Consider the following 20,936-nt stretch of genomic DNA (forward strand, 5'->3'; position numbering starts at 1 on the left):
TTTCCATTAGCAGAACACTTCATAGTAACTCGCATCTTCCGAGGATGACAGAAAGGAGTTTACAGCATTCACTCACCAGTGGGTTATATTGTACTCCCTGGAATAAGCTTTGACTACTGGTGAAAGCCTGAAAAGGCACAGAACTGGGACGGGTCTACTCAGGAAGAATGAACTCTGGTTGTAGCTCAGTGAGAAGAGCCTGAACTGGGAACCAACAGGAGAGAGCTGATCTCATGACCTATAAGAATATAAAAAGTAATATTCTAAGTGTCAACTAATCAGTCAAAAGACAGAAGCATCATTAAAAAAAGAAAGGCTTTTATAGTAAAAATTAATTTCACCTGCCAGTTGACTGTTTCTTAAATGTCTTTTGATCCGTTACCAGGTGTTTTGTTCCATAAGATATACATACTTACTTAAATAGGAACTCATTAAGCACATTAGCTTCTACTTATTAAGACAGGAAACAGCATAACATTACTACTTCTTTCGGGAGATTATTACACTTGCCCTTTAACTTTGCTTCAGAGTATCTCTGAATTTTACCTTCTCCAATTTCTCAGCAGCAAATTCCCCAAGGAAGCTGGCAATGAAACTGTTGCCATGAGTACTGTGAGGACTTCAACAACTGGCATGAAAATTGTGTTTTAGCCTATGTCTAGATTTAGTACAGTTATTCTGACATTGCTTTCCAAATATTAAGGCTTCTTCACAGCAAATGGAGTGGCTGATAGAATGGATAAACATGCACAAATAAAACACACAGCAGATAGATATAAACATTTAAGAACTTGCAAAGTAATAGTATGTTTATCTTTCTGCCAAAGTTAGAGACTTTCCTTTGTGCTTTCCTAAGTAATTCATCAGTTGTAACATGATCTAAGATTCATTTTAGATGATCAATTATTAATACTGAGCTTTTTGCTGGGGAAGTCTCAGTGGGGCTTAAAAAACATAGCCTCACAGCATCCATCATAGACTGGATGGAGTCAGACCATTTCCAAGTGGTAGTTATGGACCAACAAGCTTTTTTATGCCATCACTTTTATGCATGAAATTTTTGGAACTACAAAACATACAAACCAGTAATGACATCAAGCAATGTACTGAATTGTATTTCTTAACAGAAAATAAAAATAACTGTTTCCTTCAAAGTTTAGGATTCCCCATATATAAAAAGGGAACTGCCTTTCCTGCAACATCTGGCATTCTAGCAGTTGTAAACTTCTCTTTACTAGAAAAAAACTGTTGCATTTGATTTTCCAAGCAACGTGATTGCATTGCTGAAGAGATTGCATCCCCATGATTTTGTATGGGAATAGAGCTCAGTAACAAAAGCAACATCTTCGGGAAATTTTTTGAAAAAAAAATATATCCTGGAATCCTGATGTCTTTTCTTAGATTTGTTACCGAGTCATTTTGCAGTTGTAGGCACTGACACTTTCTTTGCACTGAAGTATAGCACCTAGCATAGGCAACAGTATTAGGCATGCTATCCTGTAAAACCCACCTTTGGCAACCAGGACCCTTACCAACCCTTCCAGCAAAGAGACAGCCCAGCTTGTCTGCCATGAGCACTTGCCAGAATGCGCTATGGGCGTAGGTGGTGAAGGTTCAGCTGAGCAAGCACTGCCACAGCCGTGCTGAACCTGTCCCCCCTTCAAGGGGAATATTGTGGCTGGGATGACATCTAACTGGTAGTGTGTATCCAAGTTTTTTCCTCTGATACGTTTGAGGTGTGCCCAAAGTGCATGCATGCAAGGAAAATTTGGGCTGAAGTCCAGACTCTGGCCTATTCATCATAGGTAGTACAGGCACAGCCTTGAAGCCTGATTTAAGAATAATTTCTTCCTACGATAAGGTAAGTCTTTAATTTCACCTAGGAAAAGAATTGGGAAAAAAGGGATGAAAACCAGATACAAAATTCTGAGTTTCAAATTGCTTCAGAAATAAAGTTTTCCTTATGAGAAATAAAGCCCTTATTCAAAAAATCAGAAATACTACCTTCATGAGCTTCCGTTTATGTAGCTATAAACTGAGGTTAGCAGTACTCATCTGCAGCACAGTAGTCAGCAGTGCTTACGTGGTTACAGCATGCTTGAAAAATTGCTTCTGAAAAGCATTATACAAACGCAAAATGTTTTATACATGTACACGATATGCTGCAGTAGAGTGAAACATCTTTTCTACTCACTCATTCAAACTCAGTAAACACAAAGACCGTGGCTATGCTGCCCACTCAGTGGAAAGCATGGTACAAGGGGAGTGTATATTCGTCATCCTTGTGAAACAGATTTGAGATGAACAAATACATAGAACATCGTAAGGTCAAAATATTACACATAACTCCTTACATACCCACACATATTCATCTTCTCCACCAAATGCCACATTTGTGTCTTTGCCAACAGAATTAGCACAATTGCCAAAGAGAAGATTGTCCGATAAAGACACAGAGTTCCTAGAAGATCTGTATTCATTATAGTCTATGAAGCTGTTCAAATTTACATCATAAGTCAAATGAAAATAAAAGTAATAAAAGGGATGTTTAAAGCATCATTTCCCCACTTTTTTCTATTTCTGATTAAACAGTTTGGGGGAGAAAATGGCTGAGAATCTAGAACATTTTCAGTTTGATATGTAGATCTATTAACAAATGTCTACGACCTTTTTTATTTTCTCAGCAGCTCAAATCTGACAGGTCGTGTTATAATCAGTTCTCTAGATACTGAGGTTTCTGTAATGCTTGAATGAACATCTGAGGAAATGGTAACATAACTGTACAGAGATTTTCTTCTTTCTCTCCATTTAAAATAGTTGCAGTATGCAATTTAGAGCATCATAAAAGATGATCCACTCTTGTTTATGCCATCATAACAAATAATGCTGGATTTGAGTTTTAGAACTATAGAGTTATAAACGGCTAATGTAAAGACTTCTAAAGAGGCAGTCTTTATGTTGTCCCACTTTGATTCTTTTAATAACTCTTTCATTTAATTAGAGTGTTTATAGTAATTTGTATGGTTTAGTGCAAGTGGAAGTTTTACAGTCCCATGACTTTTAGAGGAACACCATCAACTAGGCACTCAGAACTGAATAGTAAAAGTCAGTGAGATAACACTCATTTTATTTCCCTCTGTCTGATTTTTCCAGTACTTTCTTTCCACTTCTTTTGTACTTTCACACTTGAAATTTAATTATCAAAATCAATTATCCTCACAAATACTGATTGTATATTTATTACAGTAATTTCTGGCAATGTCATTTGCCATTCAATCAGCAGGTATGACTTTTAAAACAGCAGTGTCTTCTGTCATCACTCACTGTTGCCCAAACAGCAGAGGAGTGATGTAAAGCTGTTTTACTTACATGAAATTCAATGGTACTAAGAGCTAAACTCTCTCCATTAAACAATGATTGGAATTTCTAAAGAACTATACAAGGTTATGTCAAAAAGATACTTGAGTAGGTAAAACTGGGGCAATGTTTTTTTGACGGAGCCAGCATACTAAGTTGCAGCAGTATGTCCAGACAGAAGGTTCTACAATAAACATTCAGTAACAACATCTTCATATGGCAAATCCATTAGGACTTAACAAGCGTATGTGTCTACTTTGGAGAACTCCATCTTTTCCTATCCCTCTAAACCCACACACAGTTTTAAAGTCTTTCACAAAATAGCAAAACTATCTCTCTACTATTATTGTTTCCATTAAGGTGTGGAGCAAATTGCTCCCAGAATCAAGTTATCAAATGATCGTGTCCAGTAAGAGCAGATAAAGTGACTACTACTTTAGCAACAATTTTGAATCTAACCTTACCGGCTCAGAGTTCCTACCACAGACAGGCACGAACAAGTTTATGACCGAGACTGTAGCATGGTTCCAGAATCACGCCACATTATACTACAAACAAAAAATGTAGTTAGAATAAGATGTCAGTAATTCTCAGCAACAAGCTAGAACTGCAGTGTAGATAAGCTTCATGAACATCAAAGTATAGAGAAGGATTCTGCATCCTCCTTGGAAGATGAAATACATGAAGTTTAGTTCTTCTCTGCCATGCACTTATGTGACCATTATTTCTTATTCAGGAGACCAGAAAACAATAGCATTCCTATTCGGTAGCATCTTACATACTTCCACCTACCTACATTAAAAAACAAACAAACAAAAAAGCTCTAACCTTCAAAATATTAGACAACAAAGTTCATGTCTGGACTTCTCGCAAGCCTGGAAATATTTGAATACTGGGCTCTGATTTTCAAGTGGAAAAGGCAAAAAAACCCCAGATTTTTCCTGGATGGAGGTATCACTATGAAAACTATGCTGTCTGCATTTCTGTGGCTCCCATAACTGTTCCTTATTAAAAAACAATTCTTTTGGAACAATCTTAATATATTTGGAGAGCCTAAAAGCAATTCAGAGTAACTTTATGCAATGATCTGATCTTGTTTTAAAAGGCAAAACCCTATGGATGGCACCCTTTACTCTGACCTGCCATTTGTTTTCTGCTCCCATAGGATTTGCACTTCACTATCCAAGATTTCTAGAAAATTATCCAAAAACAGCACACGAAGATTACAGAACTTTTACTGTAAGTGTATCTATCAGACAGATGAACACAAGGCCCTGGCAATGTCTTCTTGCATTAAGACAAGGATGTCATGTTTCCACTATATAAAGGTTTAGGTAACAATTGCACCATCCAGCATAAGTGAGCCTACAGCAGCAAGAGTCTCAGAAAGAAAGTTTGGATCAGTTTTTCCTTCCTCATTTCCTGAAATACAACTTTCTATTTTGGTTTGAGAGCTTTCATTGTTGCAGGTGTGCTATGCTGGGGTACCTAGAAGCGTGGCACTTGCAGAAGTCAGCTAGCAGCAACTCAGGCTGGCTTGATTATTGCCTTCTGGGATTTCCATCAAGTTCTTTTCCAGTTCTGTAGAAACCAAGAAGTTATACAATTAATTCACAAGAAATGACACCATAAGGTAACAAAAGCAAGATACAGCCCCAGTCACTCCTACATGCTAGAAGTGAGGCAGACACTGAAGTAAATAAAGTTGCAGGTGGCTGAGACAGGCTTTGGTGCTCAAGAAACCTCCCCAATCCTTCAAACTGTGAACAAGGAAAATGTACATAAGAAGCAAAACTTAACATACTAATGAGGCTTCCTGCCCCAATTTGGGCCATGTGCCCACTGGTCTTCTCCAGCTCCTTTATCATGGACTGTTCAAAGGCCAAAGCAGCAACTCGGGAGAAGAATTCTTTGACATTTTCCCCTAGGAAACGGGACAGAAATTATATGTTTTTACAACTGCACATCAACTCATGATCAAACAAACAAGCACAGCTGTGGACAGACCATTGCTCAATACTGAGAAGTCCCTAACAATCCCTCTTCCTTTCTTATCACTGCCATGAGAATGTCGCATTTCCTTACTCTGAAATATTGTACGCTGTATCCAATCCGTTATTCCTAGTCAACAACAGAGAGAATTCAGTTTGTGGCATAAGCTTTTTTTATTCCTAACGTGAGTAGCAGTGCACACACATTTTTGTACAGCTACCCATAAAATAAACATGCTGAGACAATGCACAGCAGCTAAAGTACTCCTTTCTGTAAACATGACAATGCAAGCAGACATACAGATGCTCAAATAAAAAAGGAACCATTAATAAACCTAAAGTTTCAAAATGCAACAAAAATAAACCTGCATTCTTGGAACCAGGGAAGAGAGAACTTTAACCTCTCTCCTGCCTTAACATGAGCCTCTGGGGTTACACTGTTCTTACATCCTTTGCAGTAACTTACCTGTTTTGGCTGAAACCGACCAGTATTCTGCCTGCATTTCATTGGCAAAGCGGATGGCGTCTAGTTCTGTCCTTTCACACACAGCATCTGACTGAGTAAACAACAAGGAATAACTATAACATAAGAACTGTATTTGACCCAGTAATAATACAGAAGTAATGTCAGCACCTATACTATAATGCTTCCAGTTTTCACAGTGGCCTTTCTGGCCTTGCCTTGGAGCTTGTGCAGTAAGACATGCATTAAGACAGAACCAGTGAAAAAAAAATCCAAATATTTTTTTCAATATTTCTTTCAAAAAAGAGAAAGCACTTATTATGGCAAGCCTCTATTTATTTTTCACAGCATTGAAACAAAAAACCCCAATAACTAACAAGGGTGACCATTGTATCACATTGTAGTGTGGCAGAGAGCTATAAAGACATAGCCCCATTACCGATCTTTAAACTTTTGTCACTATATCATTCTCAGCAGAAGAGTTACAGGACCAAGCAATCACAGTGGTTCTTTGGGCTCAGTCTTTCTTGTTTCTGTCTCAGTTCTTTTTCTAATTCATCTTTTTTTTACCATGTTGTAACAAAATGGCCTTCTCCTTTTTACTTTTTTTGCTCTTTCTTATATCTTTTTGGTTTTTTAAGACTAAGATTTCTCCCCCCCTTAACAGATTTTGCTTTTTTGCACCTTTATCTTTAGGTCTTTTTCCCTCGTTTGTTTTCTGTGATCAGTCATCTCAGTATCTTGCTATTTGGTTTCAGTTTCCAGCCCTTTTATAATAGGTGGCATCTGTCCTGTTTGCTTGCACAGATTTCTGTGTATTGTTATATATTTTTATTAAAATGGCAACAGCTGGGTAGCAGAGAGAGTAAAGCTGTCCATTTTTTTTCTCCTGGCTGCTGTAGACTAGTCAGAGGAACCCACTAGAGAGAAGGGATGTTCATCCCCAAAAGCAGATGAATATACTCCCCAAAAGCAACTTAATATACTCAAATGTAGTCCCTGGAGTGCCATCTGGTTTAGAAAGCAGAACTGGAGACTGGGCGACTCCAGGAAAAAGCGGGGAACGCAGAAACAGCCAAGTCTCAAAGGTGTCAGAAAGACACTTTTCCCAGGGGGCAGACAAAAGAAAATTATAAAAGATGCAGCAAAAGAAGCCATCAAAAGTTGCTGGACTGAGAATAGATCTGAAGAAAAAGACCCACTGCGCAAGAAAAGCAAGAAGTTTGTTTACAATCCATTTTAATCTGTCTCATTTAGAGTTTTCTTTTTATATACAAGGTTTCTCTATATATTTGTTCTAATAAATTGTTATTTTCTAACAGTCATGAAGCACAGCTTTGAAAGCCCTCTTGGTGTTCATGGTGCATTCACTTTAAAGAAGGGACACAAGCAATATCTCCAGGTTCTGATGAGACCAAGGTCCTGTTGTATTTTGTTCAATAAAGTTCTAAGTAGTTTCATTCCATCAAATAATTTTTCAGACACTAATGTTATGAAATCATCTGCTGCAGAAAAAGATGTGTTGAAAGTTTAAAATGCCCACATGTCTTTCTGGATCTGGCAAATTCAATGGAAGTATTTAATTCTAAATGCATAACTACTTATGCAAGTACGTGAAGAATCAAGATCTCGGTCAGATTCCCACAGCAGCAGACTCACAATGTCAGGAGTTTCTTGATACTACAAGACTGTTGGCTGGCACACTGACTGTTACTCATGACACAGATGACTAGCAGACAACTTCTTATTATAGTAGTAACATCAGGGATTTGCATGTACCAAGCAAAGTCATAAGCCCTTGATGTCTATTGACTTCTGATTTTTAATCCAATTATCTTGCTAAATTTTAACGTATGTATTTCTATATGAAGTTCCTCAATTCTAATTCCCATTATACCTTTTTTCCAGATGTAAAGTTAATGCCCCTTTAGACTCTCATACTGATATAGTCTCTATAAACCATTTTATGAGTTAGGAGAGAGGGTAAGAGAGCATATAATTCACCAGAAATTTGCTTTTGTCTTACATCTATGTTTCTGAATTTTTCTAGTTTAAGCAATATGTTAATGTACATAGTAATGTGCTTCCCTAGCAGCACATGTTGATTGCGATGTCTTACAGTGGGCAACCTCTGCACAATTGAGAGGAATTCTAAGTCAGGAAAGGATGACATAACAGCAAGATGAGAAGCAGAGTGAATTCAGCTTGAAAGATACTGTCTTCACACTGACGTAATACCTAGAAAGCACTGTCCTTAGCTTTACTCTTGCCTTCTTTCCAGTTAAAAGTGTCATCATTCTGAAAACAAAATCTAACCTATGAGAAGGAATTCTAGTTGAGACAAGATTTCTCATCTGTGCCCTCAGAGATCTCACATATTTCACTTTTTCTCCAACTCAGAAAAAGCAACATAAGCAACAGGCAAAGCATTCAGGACAACTGATAGACATGCAGCTTTCTGGGATGTTTTTTTTCCAGTGGAAAATAGAAAGGCTAAGGGCCAAAGAGTATAAGTAATACCACAGGCAGCAGCTGAAAAAATATAACTAAACAATATAGGAAGCATGCTTGTTTTAGAATCTTTAAAAATTAAGTAGTGATAGCTAGAGAAAGACAAACACAAGAAACAAAATGATGTGGGGAGAGTGCATCATCTCCTCCTCTTCTTATGAAAATGGTGTCACATTCAAGAAGTAAGATTTTATTTATTTTAGAAAATGCTTTCTTAATTTGGCTCCAAGTTTGCTGTCCTCTTTATCTGTGATCTTCTTTCTTTTGATTTAGGTTTTTCCCTCAAGTTCTTTGTCCTGACAACATGGTGTATAACTTCTAAGAGAAATCACTTAAGGAATTAGGGGAAATTCGATTTTCTCAGTTGCATTTGATCTACTTACCACCAAATCTTTTTTTGTTCCAACCAGAAAGATGAAGCTGGAATCTGGCTCGTTCTCCCTCAATGCATCTTCCAGCCACTGTCTGAAATGCAGAAGAAAGAGATGAGAATCAGTCAGAGGGACTAAGGGATATAAGAGAAAAAAGACAGACAATAGGATCACAGGAAAAGTGAGAGGATGAACTTATTAGTATATCAAAAGTCTTTTCTTCTATACAGAAAGAGACCAGAAGCTATTCCAACCCCTTTGAATACCTGCCTTCCACTAATGAAAAGTTCAGTCAAACATGTCCACTGTACAGTGTAAATTCAACAATGATTTTAGCACCCAGAGATGGTATTTATCAGTATAAAGGAGGGACCAAATCAGTTTTGATAGTGATAAGGAATAAGAAAACAAGAAGCAGAGGAAAAAATATGAATGACACAGCAGATTAGATAAGAAAGGGAATAAGGAGTGAAATAATCTATTCAGCAAGATTATAAAACAGCTCCCTGTGAAGGCTGCCTGATTCTTGTCTCATAAGCTTTTATATTTTTGTTGCTCTGGCAATCAAGTTGCTTTTGAGTCATCTAGTACAAGTCAAAACGAGAAGGGCAGTGGGGGAATCAGGTCCACAGCCTTCAATTATTTTCAGCCAAGCAGAGACACTAATATATATATTATTTTAGAAAGACCTATGCTAATGAGCTAAGCACCACAGCAGTACTCTAAGAAAATACTCTAATACACTTTTAGGTCAGAATACAGGTTGTAGAGAAACATGCACCTGTATTACAGTCCTAACAGTATGTTAGAAATACATTAGCTCTAAGTGACAGTCTGGAGACAACTGTGTGGAACATAGATTGGTTTTATAGTCTGCACTGAAAGTAGAACAAGCTTATTCGTACCAGTTAATGTGCTACTGTAATCAAACCATTACATACATCTGTACTAGTAAGTCTAATTATGTCTACATTAAATACATTTTGAGTTTTTCATCCTTGCTCCTCTTTTTGACAGCCTATGTCCCAGCAGTATCTGCAGAAACTTGAGAAAGAAAATAATACTGGGCTAGCACTACACCTAGAAAATGAGAAGCTTTCGAGACATTATGCATGAGATTTATCTCATCAACTTCAGCATCTGCATTAGATGCCAGCCTGTTACTCCACTCATAGCAAATGGAGAAAAATGGATACTTTTAGAGTGCACCTCATCTTTTCCTACCTGTCTAGTTTTGGAACAACCCAACTCTCACGAAAGCGCCTTTTTCTCTCCACTGACTATAAAGGAAGTCAAGGGTGAGTAGTTCAAATTTATGCTTTGCATTTGTTCAGAAAAATCCTACTCTAAATAATCCAAACAAGTGACTATGTCAGCCTTGATTTCTTAGCTCAATAAAAAACACACTCACCATCTATCTAGTTCTCTACCAGGCAACTCCAAACTCCTAAAGCAACTAAAGGCTATCTAAGGCAACTAGACCTCCCGCAAAAGCCTTAGTGGCTAAGCCACAATCCAGAAACTTACTTCGTGTGATCCAAAGTCTGGATATCAGCCAGATCAAACACTGTTATTATAACTGCAATAGAAGACAACACAGAAAAAAGTAATTAAGTTAGAAAGTGTATCAGACGTCTCTCCAATTCAGTGCATCCTGTTCAACAGGGAGAATGATTAAATACAAAGTGTAACAACATATTTAAACCAGAGGAGACAGGAGACTACTTATTTGCTCACTTTCCTTTCTTCTCTAGCAGCCGGTAAGACTGCAGTCCACAGTCTTCAACTTTATTTGGTCTTTACCTGTATTCCAGTCTAGAGTATTCATGCTCCTTTTATTCTGGGACCACTTTAATTGCTGCAAAAATTCTCTTTTCTCAAAGGGAATGTCAAAGGTACCCACTTCTCCTAATTTCAACAAGAAACTTACCCAAACCCAAATTCTCTTCCCCCTAGATCCAAGCGCCAATTTTTATGTCTGCCTTGTCAGAACATTCAAAGCTTGCAGGTGTGACAATCTATCTATAGATAAATATATCTGTGAGTTTTTTGGTCCCTTTTTCCCTGTGATAATAGAGAATCTTTTACGCCACACTGTATCTACAGGTACCTTGCCAGAGCAATTTACAGGTGTATGCATTGCATGTTTCTTTATAAAGTCACAGCCAGGATCAAATTAATATTGTTCTCACCCTCTGCTCCTCGGTAGTAAGCAGATGCAATGCACTTGAACTTTTCCTGACCTGCTGTGTCCCATCTGTGCAATGGCAAAGAGAGAAATTTCAGGTTAATGAAACCTAGTGTAACCTGAGTAAACATGCTAATGAAGCAACAGACTGGTACAAGTTGGAAAAGAATGTGATACCAGAGAAGTGTTACCATCTGGAACATGTTATTCATTAACTGCTGATAGAAATACAATAAAGCTCTACTATTTAATGAAGACTTTTTAACTCTGTTTTTATCTTTTTTTCACACCAGTCATTTTGGAGACTGTTCTTGAAGAGTCAGTTCAAATATATGTACTCTGCATGGCAATACTGTTTTCTTAAAACATTTCAAAGCTCATCTATGTCATTTGTATTTATTTCTAGGGCAATCTAATTTTGAAAATGTATTTTCTGTGCTAATACTAGCTAAATTACATTTTAGCCCCTACTAGAGTCTTGCAACTGCTAGATACAATACATGTCCATGCACTATAAATTACGGACTTACAGCTTAGTCCACCAGGTACTAATGGTACCACCACTCAAGTTTCAAGAAATTGCTTCTTATTAATGAATGTGACATACTATTCTCTCAGCTACTGGCAACACCGCAGAGGCTTGGGATATTTTTTATAGCACAGTATCACCAGTCACTGATGCCTCACATTTATCTTGTAGGGAAACCTCTCAGCAAGAGGGGGCACTAGCATTTACCATTTAGTAACGTTCTACACAGCCACTGAAGATTCTGCAGATAATCCAAACCAAAGGTAAGTAGCCCACGAACCTTACTGCATCAATTGGCAATGCACTAGTGTATCAGTCTAGATTTTTAACAGCACTCAAATTCCAAAAAGATGAAGATAGTGCCTGGTAGAATTTTCAAAAATGCAATGGCACTGAAACCAGTGGGAAATGGATGTCTAGGTATTTTTCAACAAAACCCACTAGCTATCTATTTGCATCTTTAGGCAACGACATCTCAGAGAAAATGTGTTCCTAAATGAAAAGGTTTTAATATACTTGCACTAAATTACTTCACCCAATGCATCTCATCTCTGCTCCAGATCATGCACCATAGCACAGAAGATTCGATAATGCCTTCTGCAGAGTACTGCTGGCCTTTGGAAATAACAAAGGACATCTTTCAGAAGAGCCACACTATGCTGGAGAAAGTGAGGACTCCCAATAGCCTGATTTTAAAAACCCTGAAAATCAGAAAGATTCTAGGTTCAAATTCTAACAAAAGCACTCGAGTCTTTCTATAGTTTGGGGAAAATTTAGTCCTTTACTAGGTGATGTTAAAAAACACTGGATACCTTGACATTGATTGCAATGGCTGCAGAAATAAATCCCCTAGCAAAGCTGATTTCTATGCTCATCTATGCCTACTAAATCCAAATGATAGAACAGTGTAAGGGTAGCACTAGATGAAATTTGTTGCAAATGCTTCCACCCGTTTTTCAAGAGACTTCAGTAAAAAAGGCAGAATGCCACTGACATGGGGCAAGACATTTGAGATGAACCTTTATTGATAAAATCATAGCATTTTCTAAGGATGAAAGATTCAAGAGATTTTTTTTTTTTTTTTTTTTTTTAACTAAAACTAAGACTAAAAGTCCAGGTGCAGAAACTGTTTTTCAGATCGCATTATGTTATATGGAATTTTTAAAAATCTTGATCCCACCAGAGTGTGCAGCAATTCACCTCTGCTCATAGTGTACTCTGCGTGATACTTAGCCACCATGGTTCAACTTACATCTGGAGATTGTATGGTACTCCAACTATTTCAAAACGTTCAATTTCAAAATCCACTCCAATGGTTGCCTTGTAGTCTCGGTCAAAATTATCTTTACAAAATCTGCAATGAAAAAAATAGGGTAAAATACTAGCAACACCCAGCTATAAATAACTGCAGCACTTGTACTACGTAGGGTAAATTGTAAAGAAAAGAATTAACTGTGGAGTGGCTATATCCTGCAGATGTATATATAAAAACACTAAGAAAGGAAATGACAAAAACAACATACAGAGTAACACAAACTAGAAAGCATATGTCCAGCAAGCTCTCAGGATGAGATGAGAATCAGGATAAAATATTTTTGGACTGCCAAGGAAAGTACAGTATCTTACCGTTTTAGTCTAAAGGACTTAATTAACGAGATTAAAAATTTTCCCAAAACTACTTAACAACTTGGAAGAAATAATTGAAAATGCAAACATAGACAAAAAGTTGTCAGAGTAATCACAAACTACAGAAATTCAATGTTCTATCCACTGCAAATGGATAGATACAAAAAGCTTAAAAGCTGTTTTTAGCATCTGGGGAAGAATTAAAAAAAAAAAACTGTTTTTTAAGGCATTCTGCCATTTAACTGCCTCATTTTATAAGCTATGGAAAAACATGAGCTTTCTGTACAATCTTGCAGCCTATAGACATAGGTACCTGCACCAGGATGATCTAGAAACTATTTCAGTGAACAATTCTCCTAATGAAGCTAAAAACATGAAACCCCAAATCAGACACTGGAGAGATTTTTTTTGCACCTTCTGGTTAATTGTGTAGCCTTTAGAATGGTTTTCTTAAGGAAACACCAAATCATCTAAAATTTGACCAGATAAAAATAGTTCAGAATATAACATATGCTGCCCCGAAGACCTAACCAAAGTGAATAAGCATGACTTTCTGTGATGATATGAAGAGTATGTTTCATATTGTAGACTTCATTTTGTCTTCTATTTAATAACAAAACCATGGTTCAAAACAGAAACTGTAAGTTCCATCATGAATGGAGAGGAATGAAAACAGTCTAAACACTTAGATTCAGTTCAGAATACTGAGAGCCTTACTACAACAACTGATACACTTCCAAACTGAGAAAGAGCAGAATCAAACCATCTGCTGAAATATACTGTACCTATTGATGAGGCTGGTTTTCCCGACATACAGGTCTCCTACCACAACCACCTTGGATAGCTTCAGCCTGTAATAAATATTTCAAAACATTAAATATTTTTAGTAGCAATTTCAATATTCTCACCATAAAAATGCTGATTTAGATCCTTAAACTTCAAGTGATTGTGAGCAAATGTATCTGCAATTCCAGTCTACCTAAATGCCACTGTGCTACAACATCAGAATCTTAAATTGTAAGAAAGAAAAAGAATGTCACAAAAAAATCATATCTGGGGCAGAAGCAGTCCACTTCTTACTTTGTATGGGTTTTTTTCTTAAATATAAGCCAGTGGGGCAGAAGCTCCTTTCTATTAAAAACACTTCGACTGCGAGTATACACATTTGGGAGTTTGCAGATACAGCCATACAGTATCTGAATCATTATCAGCCCTTTAAAGAGTGCAAGTTTAGATCCTTCTGCCATTAAAAGTCAACAGAAGTTTCTCATTGACTTTAATTGCACAGAATCAAGTTCTATGTGCATGAACAACAACTAGCTGACAATAAAATAATCTACAGTGAAATTTGTCTCTGGGGAGGGGGAAAACCAAACCCAAACAAAACAAACCACAGTGTTTAGGGCCAATACATTTCCTGACTATCTGGAATAGTATTAATCTGAAGCTCGCTTCATGCAAATAATCCTCTTTGCTCTGGGTCCTCCCACAGAAAGCAGCAGATGGGCTTTAGGTGACTCAGTCTGCATTCTTAAAATTGAAATGCAGCGTATCTTTTAAGAGATATAGATGGATAACTGAATGTAACTGTATTTGTTGACCTAAACTTGGATTGACATCTCCTGTGCACATGCTACAATAATGGCTAAAGAGGTTTAACATTCTTTTGTATTAAGGAACAGCTTTTTAAACAATGGCATTAATCTTCTATTGAATGCTGCCTCTAGTTATATCAGGCTTCTATGGCATGCTGTTTGCAAATTATCTATTCTAAATAGTCCCAATCTTGATTGGAAAGCTGCATAACTACTATCTCAGGAAAAGGAAAGCATGTACTGTGCTACACAATGCAAACATGGTGGACACAGGCCCCTATGCTGCTGACATGTCTCTGCCTGAATAACTGGTACTGACAGGATACTGAATAAAACCAGCTACCTTAAGGGAAATGCAAAAAAAGGAAGTGATGGTTTAGGTGTGTATGTTCCACTAATTCTCATTGGGGAAGAAATCTCCCTAGATTAGACAATTTAACACACTGATCAAGATCTCGGACTACCTTTCCAAATGACAAAGAAATACTCTGTTACTTGGGATAATGGAAAAGGAAGATGGTGATTATTCCCAACAAGTTTTACACTGACTGTACCAAATAGTTGTCTGTCTGTCATCTATTCTTCCCCCCCAAATAATAATCATATCTTGATGTAATAATAATAATATCTGGAGAGCAGTGACAGGAAAGGGGGTTAATTTTAAAATGTAAAGCTTTTTAGCTATACTACATGAGCAGATTAAATGAACTGGGGAGATGGTTTACTCTGAAAAGAACAAATACATCTCAGTTACGGTGGGGGAAAAATGTTTTGGTTCAGTAAAGCATATTTTGCCAGCAGAATTGCCCTGACACTTGTAACAAAGTTACATGAAAGACAGTGACTGTGCTGCTAAAAAGCCATAAACTCATTGATGCCTCTCAGGGAGCCATATTTTGGCTCCAATTTTTTAGCAAGACTCCCTAGTGAAACAAATAAAGAGTTCTGTCTAAAGATAGATATCATGACAAGTCTTATGGTAATTAACAACTCTAGATTTAAAAGAATAGTGAGCTAATTGTCAGCATTCATAGTAGCTTTATTTTATGAAGCATCTTTCACACTGGAACATAGAAGTATTTATTACTAAAACATACAGCTATTTATTTTAACCGAATAGGGATAATTTCTAACACAGTTTAGCCTTGCTTCAGCAATTAGATCAGTACAAGTAACAATTCTGGGAGAGGGATGACATGAAAAAACAACTTAAGGAATATTAGAAAGGCGAGAAACAAAAAATTGATTTGGATTTTTCAAAGCTATATATTTACTCCAGAATTTTGCTCCAGCTTTAAGGAAACATTTAGAACATTTTCTCAGCATGTATACTTTTAAAAGACAAAGCTAGATTCCTGTGTACTTCAAATGACTTAAAAGTAGAACTACTACAGATTTGCATCAGTGAAATCTTTTCCCTCTCTCCCCTCAGTCTTTATTAACTAGCAATTTGGCATACTCAGTAAGTACCGATATCAATGGAGAATACAAGGCTACCTCTAACCTATTCCTTGTACCTTTTCTTGTCATACTGACTTGTACTGGCAAAATCCAACACTAATCTTAAGCAGTCAGTTCATCCTTCAAACTAAGAATTTAGCTATTTGTTGCTAAACAACTCCTGCATTTTTTCAACTCTGCTTATGCCACCAGGAGAAGTATCTTTGGAACTTGTGGGAAGAAGGAGAACCTTAGCCATCTATTGTCAAACAGGACAGAGAACTGCGATGTGCATGGGCTTAGTTCCCTTCAGAAACACTGCAGTGAGGAAGATGAGTAATGAGGATAAGTCTGGGAAGGAAGCAGGCTATAAAGAAGACTTTAAAATATTTACTTTAATGCATATTTTATTTATTTATTTATTTTACAAACTTACCCAGCTGTTCCAGCACTCTGCTGACAGGCAGTTCTGACCTGTGCATGGAAGTGTTCTTTGAACTGCAGGCAGGCCTCAGGTGTGTACCACTGAAGACAGGAGAGAACAGCTACTAAGATAAACTGTGTGACATGATAAAGCAACTCTGCAAGGAGTCCAACCAGCATGAAAAAACAGATAAGGAGATTAATTCAAAGAGCTTCTCAAGCACAGGGATACCCTGGCTTAAGAAAACAGATAGCCTGGGTTAGAAGGCAGGCAAGCTGCCTCACAGGTGCATTCAATAAATATTCCTTCAGACAGTAAATACCTTCTCCATTGTTTGACCACTTTTCAGAGTGTCAACATCCTACCCCTAGCTAAAGTCCCACAGCCAAACACATTTGTTCGTCATTCTGTACAATAAGAAGTACCTTAAGTTATCCCAGTAATATAACACAAAACAAAAAAACGTATCTGGACGTAACCAACATGCCATTCTCACTAGAAAGTCTTCTGGATCTCTTGCATAAAACACTGTTTCTATTACTGGTTTTCAATTAGATGTTGGCTCAAAAAGAGGAAAATATGTTTTAGCTTATATTTGCCTAAAATAACTGGGGTAATTTTCTTAAAATTAAAAACAAAATATGGAGCTGAGATCAACATGAAAAAATATTAACTCCCTTAAAAGGGACTTCTGAACAACTGAAAAATGGAATGGTAGTTCTTCATCCTTCCCTGTCCTTAACTCTCCTATTATACTTCAAGTACAAAATTCTTTGGGGACAGGAATGATCTTTTCTATCTGTATTTTTACAGTGCCTACTGCATTTGACCTAGTGTTTGACTAAGGTTCCTAAACACACACACACAGAAAAAGGAAACTGCCTCATACACTTTAACCAAAAAACTCTACATAGCTCTAATTAGTTTTTCCGCATATTAAATATCTGCAATGGTTCTCATTTCCCCTCGGTGTAGTAACTGTCTAAGCATGGCAGTTATCAATGTTTGACTGAAAGAACAAGGTAGGGATTAGAAGATAATGCTCGTGTGGCAAAAATCACTTTCTGCAGATGTTGAAGGAAGAATTCAGGCTTATTATTAAAGATATCATAATTGAATGTGAAAAGGAAGTCCCATTCATCTGTGAAAGAAATCATTAAACAATTTTTAATTTTAGCAACAAACAACAATTTTACATTAAATTAAAATACTATTGTACATGGGGAAAAAGCCCCAAATGGCAGGTGCTACATACCCTGACCACAGGGATAAAGAACACTTACCTTGGGAAACTGGGAGATTATTCTGTCCCTACTCACTGGGGGAACCAAACGCATTACGCCAGACTTCATTCTTCAAATTCAGTTCAATCCTACCAAACAAGAAATAGGTAAAGAGATGCATAACAATCAGGAATCATCTCAATGCAGGGGAAATATTATAAAAAACACAAACAAACAAAAAAAACCATTCACAGTCCTTATGGACTTATCATCTTTGTTTCCCTTCCAGTACAGCTAATAGTTCTTTTATTTTACTTTATGATTTAAATAAATAAATAAATAAATAAATAAAATCACTGTTTCTTATGTAAAAGGGGCCACTTCAGTGTGTATAGCTGTAGTAGCAAATAGGGGCTTTCTGAAACTACAAAGCACCACATCTTATTTCATGCAAGGGCAGAGACTTCCTCACTTAATTCCACAGAAGTTCTTGTAGTTTACCCCTCAAAGGCTTTTGCAACATTTAACTTTAAAATCTTGCTCACTGTTTAAAATGCACCTGCACAAAGCCTGTTAATAAATATGAGGGGATACCACGCTTGGTCATAAGAGAAAAGGAGGAATGATGATGAAGTTGCCACATTTCTTGGCATGACATCAAACTTTCATCCAAGATCGGCTCAAACAGAATGAAGTAACTAGATAGTTTGACGTGAAAGAAGGAGAGTGTTCATACGAAAAAAAAACCAAACCACCAACACATGAAGATATCCCACTTGAGACACATCAATTTGATTATGCAATGAAACCTCGTGGGTTGCTGGGGGAGGGGACCCTTAACGAGGTACCAATTCCTTACTGGCTTTCAAAAGAATGTTTCTAATAAGAACATTCATCACGTAGCAAAGCGTAAGGAAGGACTCACCGTGCAGCAGCTGATGCAGCAGGTTCCCAGCTACACAAACAGCTCTGCCTGCTGCTGCGTGGCCATAGAAACGGGTTTGCAACAGTCCCCTTCCTCCTCGTCTCTCAAGGATTAGGAAGGCGGAGTTGGAATGGAGTAACTTAACTACACGTAGAGTCCTAGTTTTAAAAGAACAGACTGGTTTTAGTGGCTATTCAGATTTCTTTGATCAGAAATTGCTCCTTAGTAAACTCAGTGGTCCCCTAATCCTGCCTAAGAAAATAATTCCATTTACTTCAAAGGTAGTTGTATATATGAATGCAGAGGGCAGGATCAGCCCAGCAGACAAGGAACTAATGGAGTAGGGAATTGTTATAATAATATTAAATATACTAGCAATTATAAAGAAACTCATGAGGGATTTTTTTCAGAATTTCAACTTGACTTCATCTCAACTTCAGAGTCAGCGTGCACATACCACAAATTAGCTATTTTGCATTATAGAAATGTCTTTCTAGTCATTAATAATCTTGCTTTCTAACATCCCAAACACTAAAAGCAAAGAATAAGAAATCACAGCACTCTGCTGCATTACCAGAGTGTTGTTAATCAACTCATTAGTTTAGACTATATGCTCTCATCCCTACTTTTCCTGTTTTAGACTAATTGTAAGCTAGTATGCTGAAAGATTCTGCTATTTTGTTTCACTAAGATTTAAACTTCTGAATTAAAAAAAAAAAAGAAAGACAATGAAAACATGGCCATTAGACTGTGAGAGCTTTCATAATGTTGGAACAGGCTTGGAGCTCTCACCACCCAGGAGACAAGCCTCTCCCATTCCTGCAGCACACTAAAAATGTTAAAGGACAAATCAGTGTAAACAAATTAAAAAAATGCATAAGGTTATAATGAAAAACCTGCAGTTGTGTTTCACAATCACACAAAATGAATACTGTTCAACAGAATCGTTAGTCCACTACTTAAAATTAATGTTTTATTCTCTTTTGGGGGGATTACTTTTAAATCACTTCAGGCACTCGTGAACACAACCATACTGAAAAACAAATGAGAATTCAGATTGCAGCTGATGGGCTATTCAGCAGAGAAGGTGGCATTACAGTATTTTACTATATGCCTAGTTCTATTTATAATGCTACTTGTGACTGTATAAAACATGAGAGATCCAGATCTTTTTATGCTGTACTACCCACCTTTTTGGCAAGTTTGAATGGTTTTAAAACAATGTTAATGTCTTAAAATAACAGTTCTGAAATGAAAAAGAAAAACCCTGACAACTGGTAACAGTTTCACAGTGTAACCTGCTTTCTCCACCCTTCCCTAGTTCTGGATCAACACATCCTAAGCATGTAAACACGTCATGTGTACATAGGCTGACTCACTGCTTGTCTCCTAGAGCTCTTTCACAAATTAAGCTGCAAAAATCAATTCACCAGTCTCAATGAATGCAAAGTACAGTAGGGACCAAGGTAACCAAACAGAAACATTTTTAAATAGAATGGCCATTTACTAACATCTAGTGTATTTAACCTAAATCTCTGTCTCTCTCTCTCACTTGCACACACACAATCATATTTCAAGTTACCAAATCAACAGATTGGCTGCACAATTAGTGGAAAGGGTCAATCATTTAAGAAATACATAGCTGCTAAAAATAGTGGGAATGATCTGTACTGAGATCCAGATTTTCTTTTCTTACAGAGTTGAAGGGGACTCAGTCACCACAGACGACTGGGAATATACTGTCTCCATGGCATCATCCCCCTGCTTACATCAGCATTGCAGGAACAGTATCATCAACAGATTCTGTGGATTGATAAAGGATTTGAGGAATACATTCAGGAGCTGCACATAAAGTTAATATCATGGCTACCAACCAAGATCAGTATTCAAAGCTATGGCGAAGCACAAGACAGAACAACTCCTGCCAAAAGGATGAGAGCAGAGTTACCACTGAAGGACAAAAGTAGTACCTGGTTTCCTCCCACCGCTTCTACACTGAGAAAAGCTCACATTCCTATTGAAAAGCAGGAAGCTTTGCAAGTGTGTATTTAGTGACAGTCTATTTCATTACAATAACCTCTACTTTAAATAATGCTTAAAATGCTACAGAAAGTAAATGCTTTCCTGAAAATACTTTTTAAAGCAGCAATCTTTCTTTTATGGATTTAATGCTCAACAAATCAGAATCTACTCCTGTGTTTTACTTTAATCTGGCTGATCTGATTGACTTCAGCTTTATAAAATCCAGTTTAAGAACTTTGATTATTATAATTGTTGCTCAAACATAATGAAG

At 37.1% G+C, this 20,936-nt stretch overlaps 1 protein-coding gene across 3 annotated transcripts; it reads right to left on the bottom strand.

Annotated features, from left to right (window-relative positions):
- Nucleotides 1–301: 301 nt before the first annotated feature.
- On the bottom strand, nt 302–20,555 carry RAB36 (RAB36, member RAS oncogene family). 3 transcript variants are annotated; one of them, XM_064522225.1, is made up of 13 exons: nt 20,340–20,555; nt 18,644–18,801; nt 17,779–17,867; nt 16,508–16,596; nt 13,822–13,887; nt 12,663–12,764; nt 10,886–10,950; nt 10,221–10,272; nt 8,706–8,787; nt 5,815–5,905; nt 5,162–5,281; nt 4,846–4,938; nt 302–3,905 (listed from the first exon to the last, which is right to left on the bottom strand). In XM_064522225.1, the coding sequence occupies exons 3-12, from the start codon at nt 17,845–17,847 to the stop codon at nt 4,874–4,876; spliced, it is 801 nt and encodes a 266-aa protein (XP_064378295.1). In that variant the 5' UTR covers nt 17,848–17,867; nt 18,644–18,801; nt 20,340–20,555; the 3' UTR covers nt 302–3,905; nt 4,846–4,873. The 3 variants fall into 3 exon arrangements, with proteins under 3 accessions (XP_064378295.1, XP_064378294.1, XP_025974962.2); XM_064522224.1 differs by having other exon boundaries at nt 302–4,938; XM_026119177.2 differs by lacking the exon at nt 20,340–20,555 and having other exon boundaries at nt 302–4,938; nt 18,644–18,993.
- Between the last annotated feature and the right edge of the window lie 381 nt (nt 20,556–20,936).

This window comes from Dromaius novaehollandiae, chromosome 17 (genome assembly GCF_036370855.1).
Source record: "Dromaius novaehollandiae isolate bDroNov1 chromosome 17, bDroNov1.hap1, whole genome shotgun sequence".
NCBI lineage: Eukaryota > Metazoa > Chordata > Aves > Casuariiformes > Dromaiidae > Dromaius > Dromaius novaehollandiae.

Coding starts and splice junctions, on each gene's coding strand:
- RAB36 (XM_064522225.1), bottom strand. CDS start 17,847: ATGAAGTCTGGCGTAATGCGTTTGGTTCCCCCAGTGAGTAGGGACAGA. Junction 5,906..8,705: donor GAACAAAAAAAGATTTGGTG/GTAAGTAGATCA, acceptor TTGTTTACTCAG/TCAGATGCTGTGTGTGAAAG. Junction 4,939..5,161: donor TGGGGCAGGAAGCCTCATTA/GTATGTTAAGTT, acceptor TGGTTTCTACAG/AACTGGAAAAGAACTTGATG.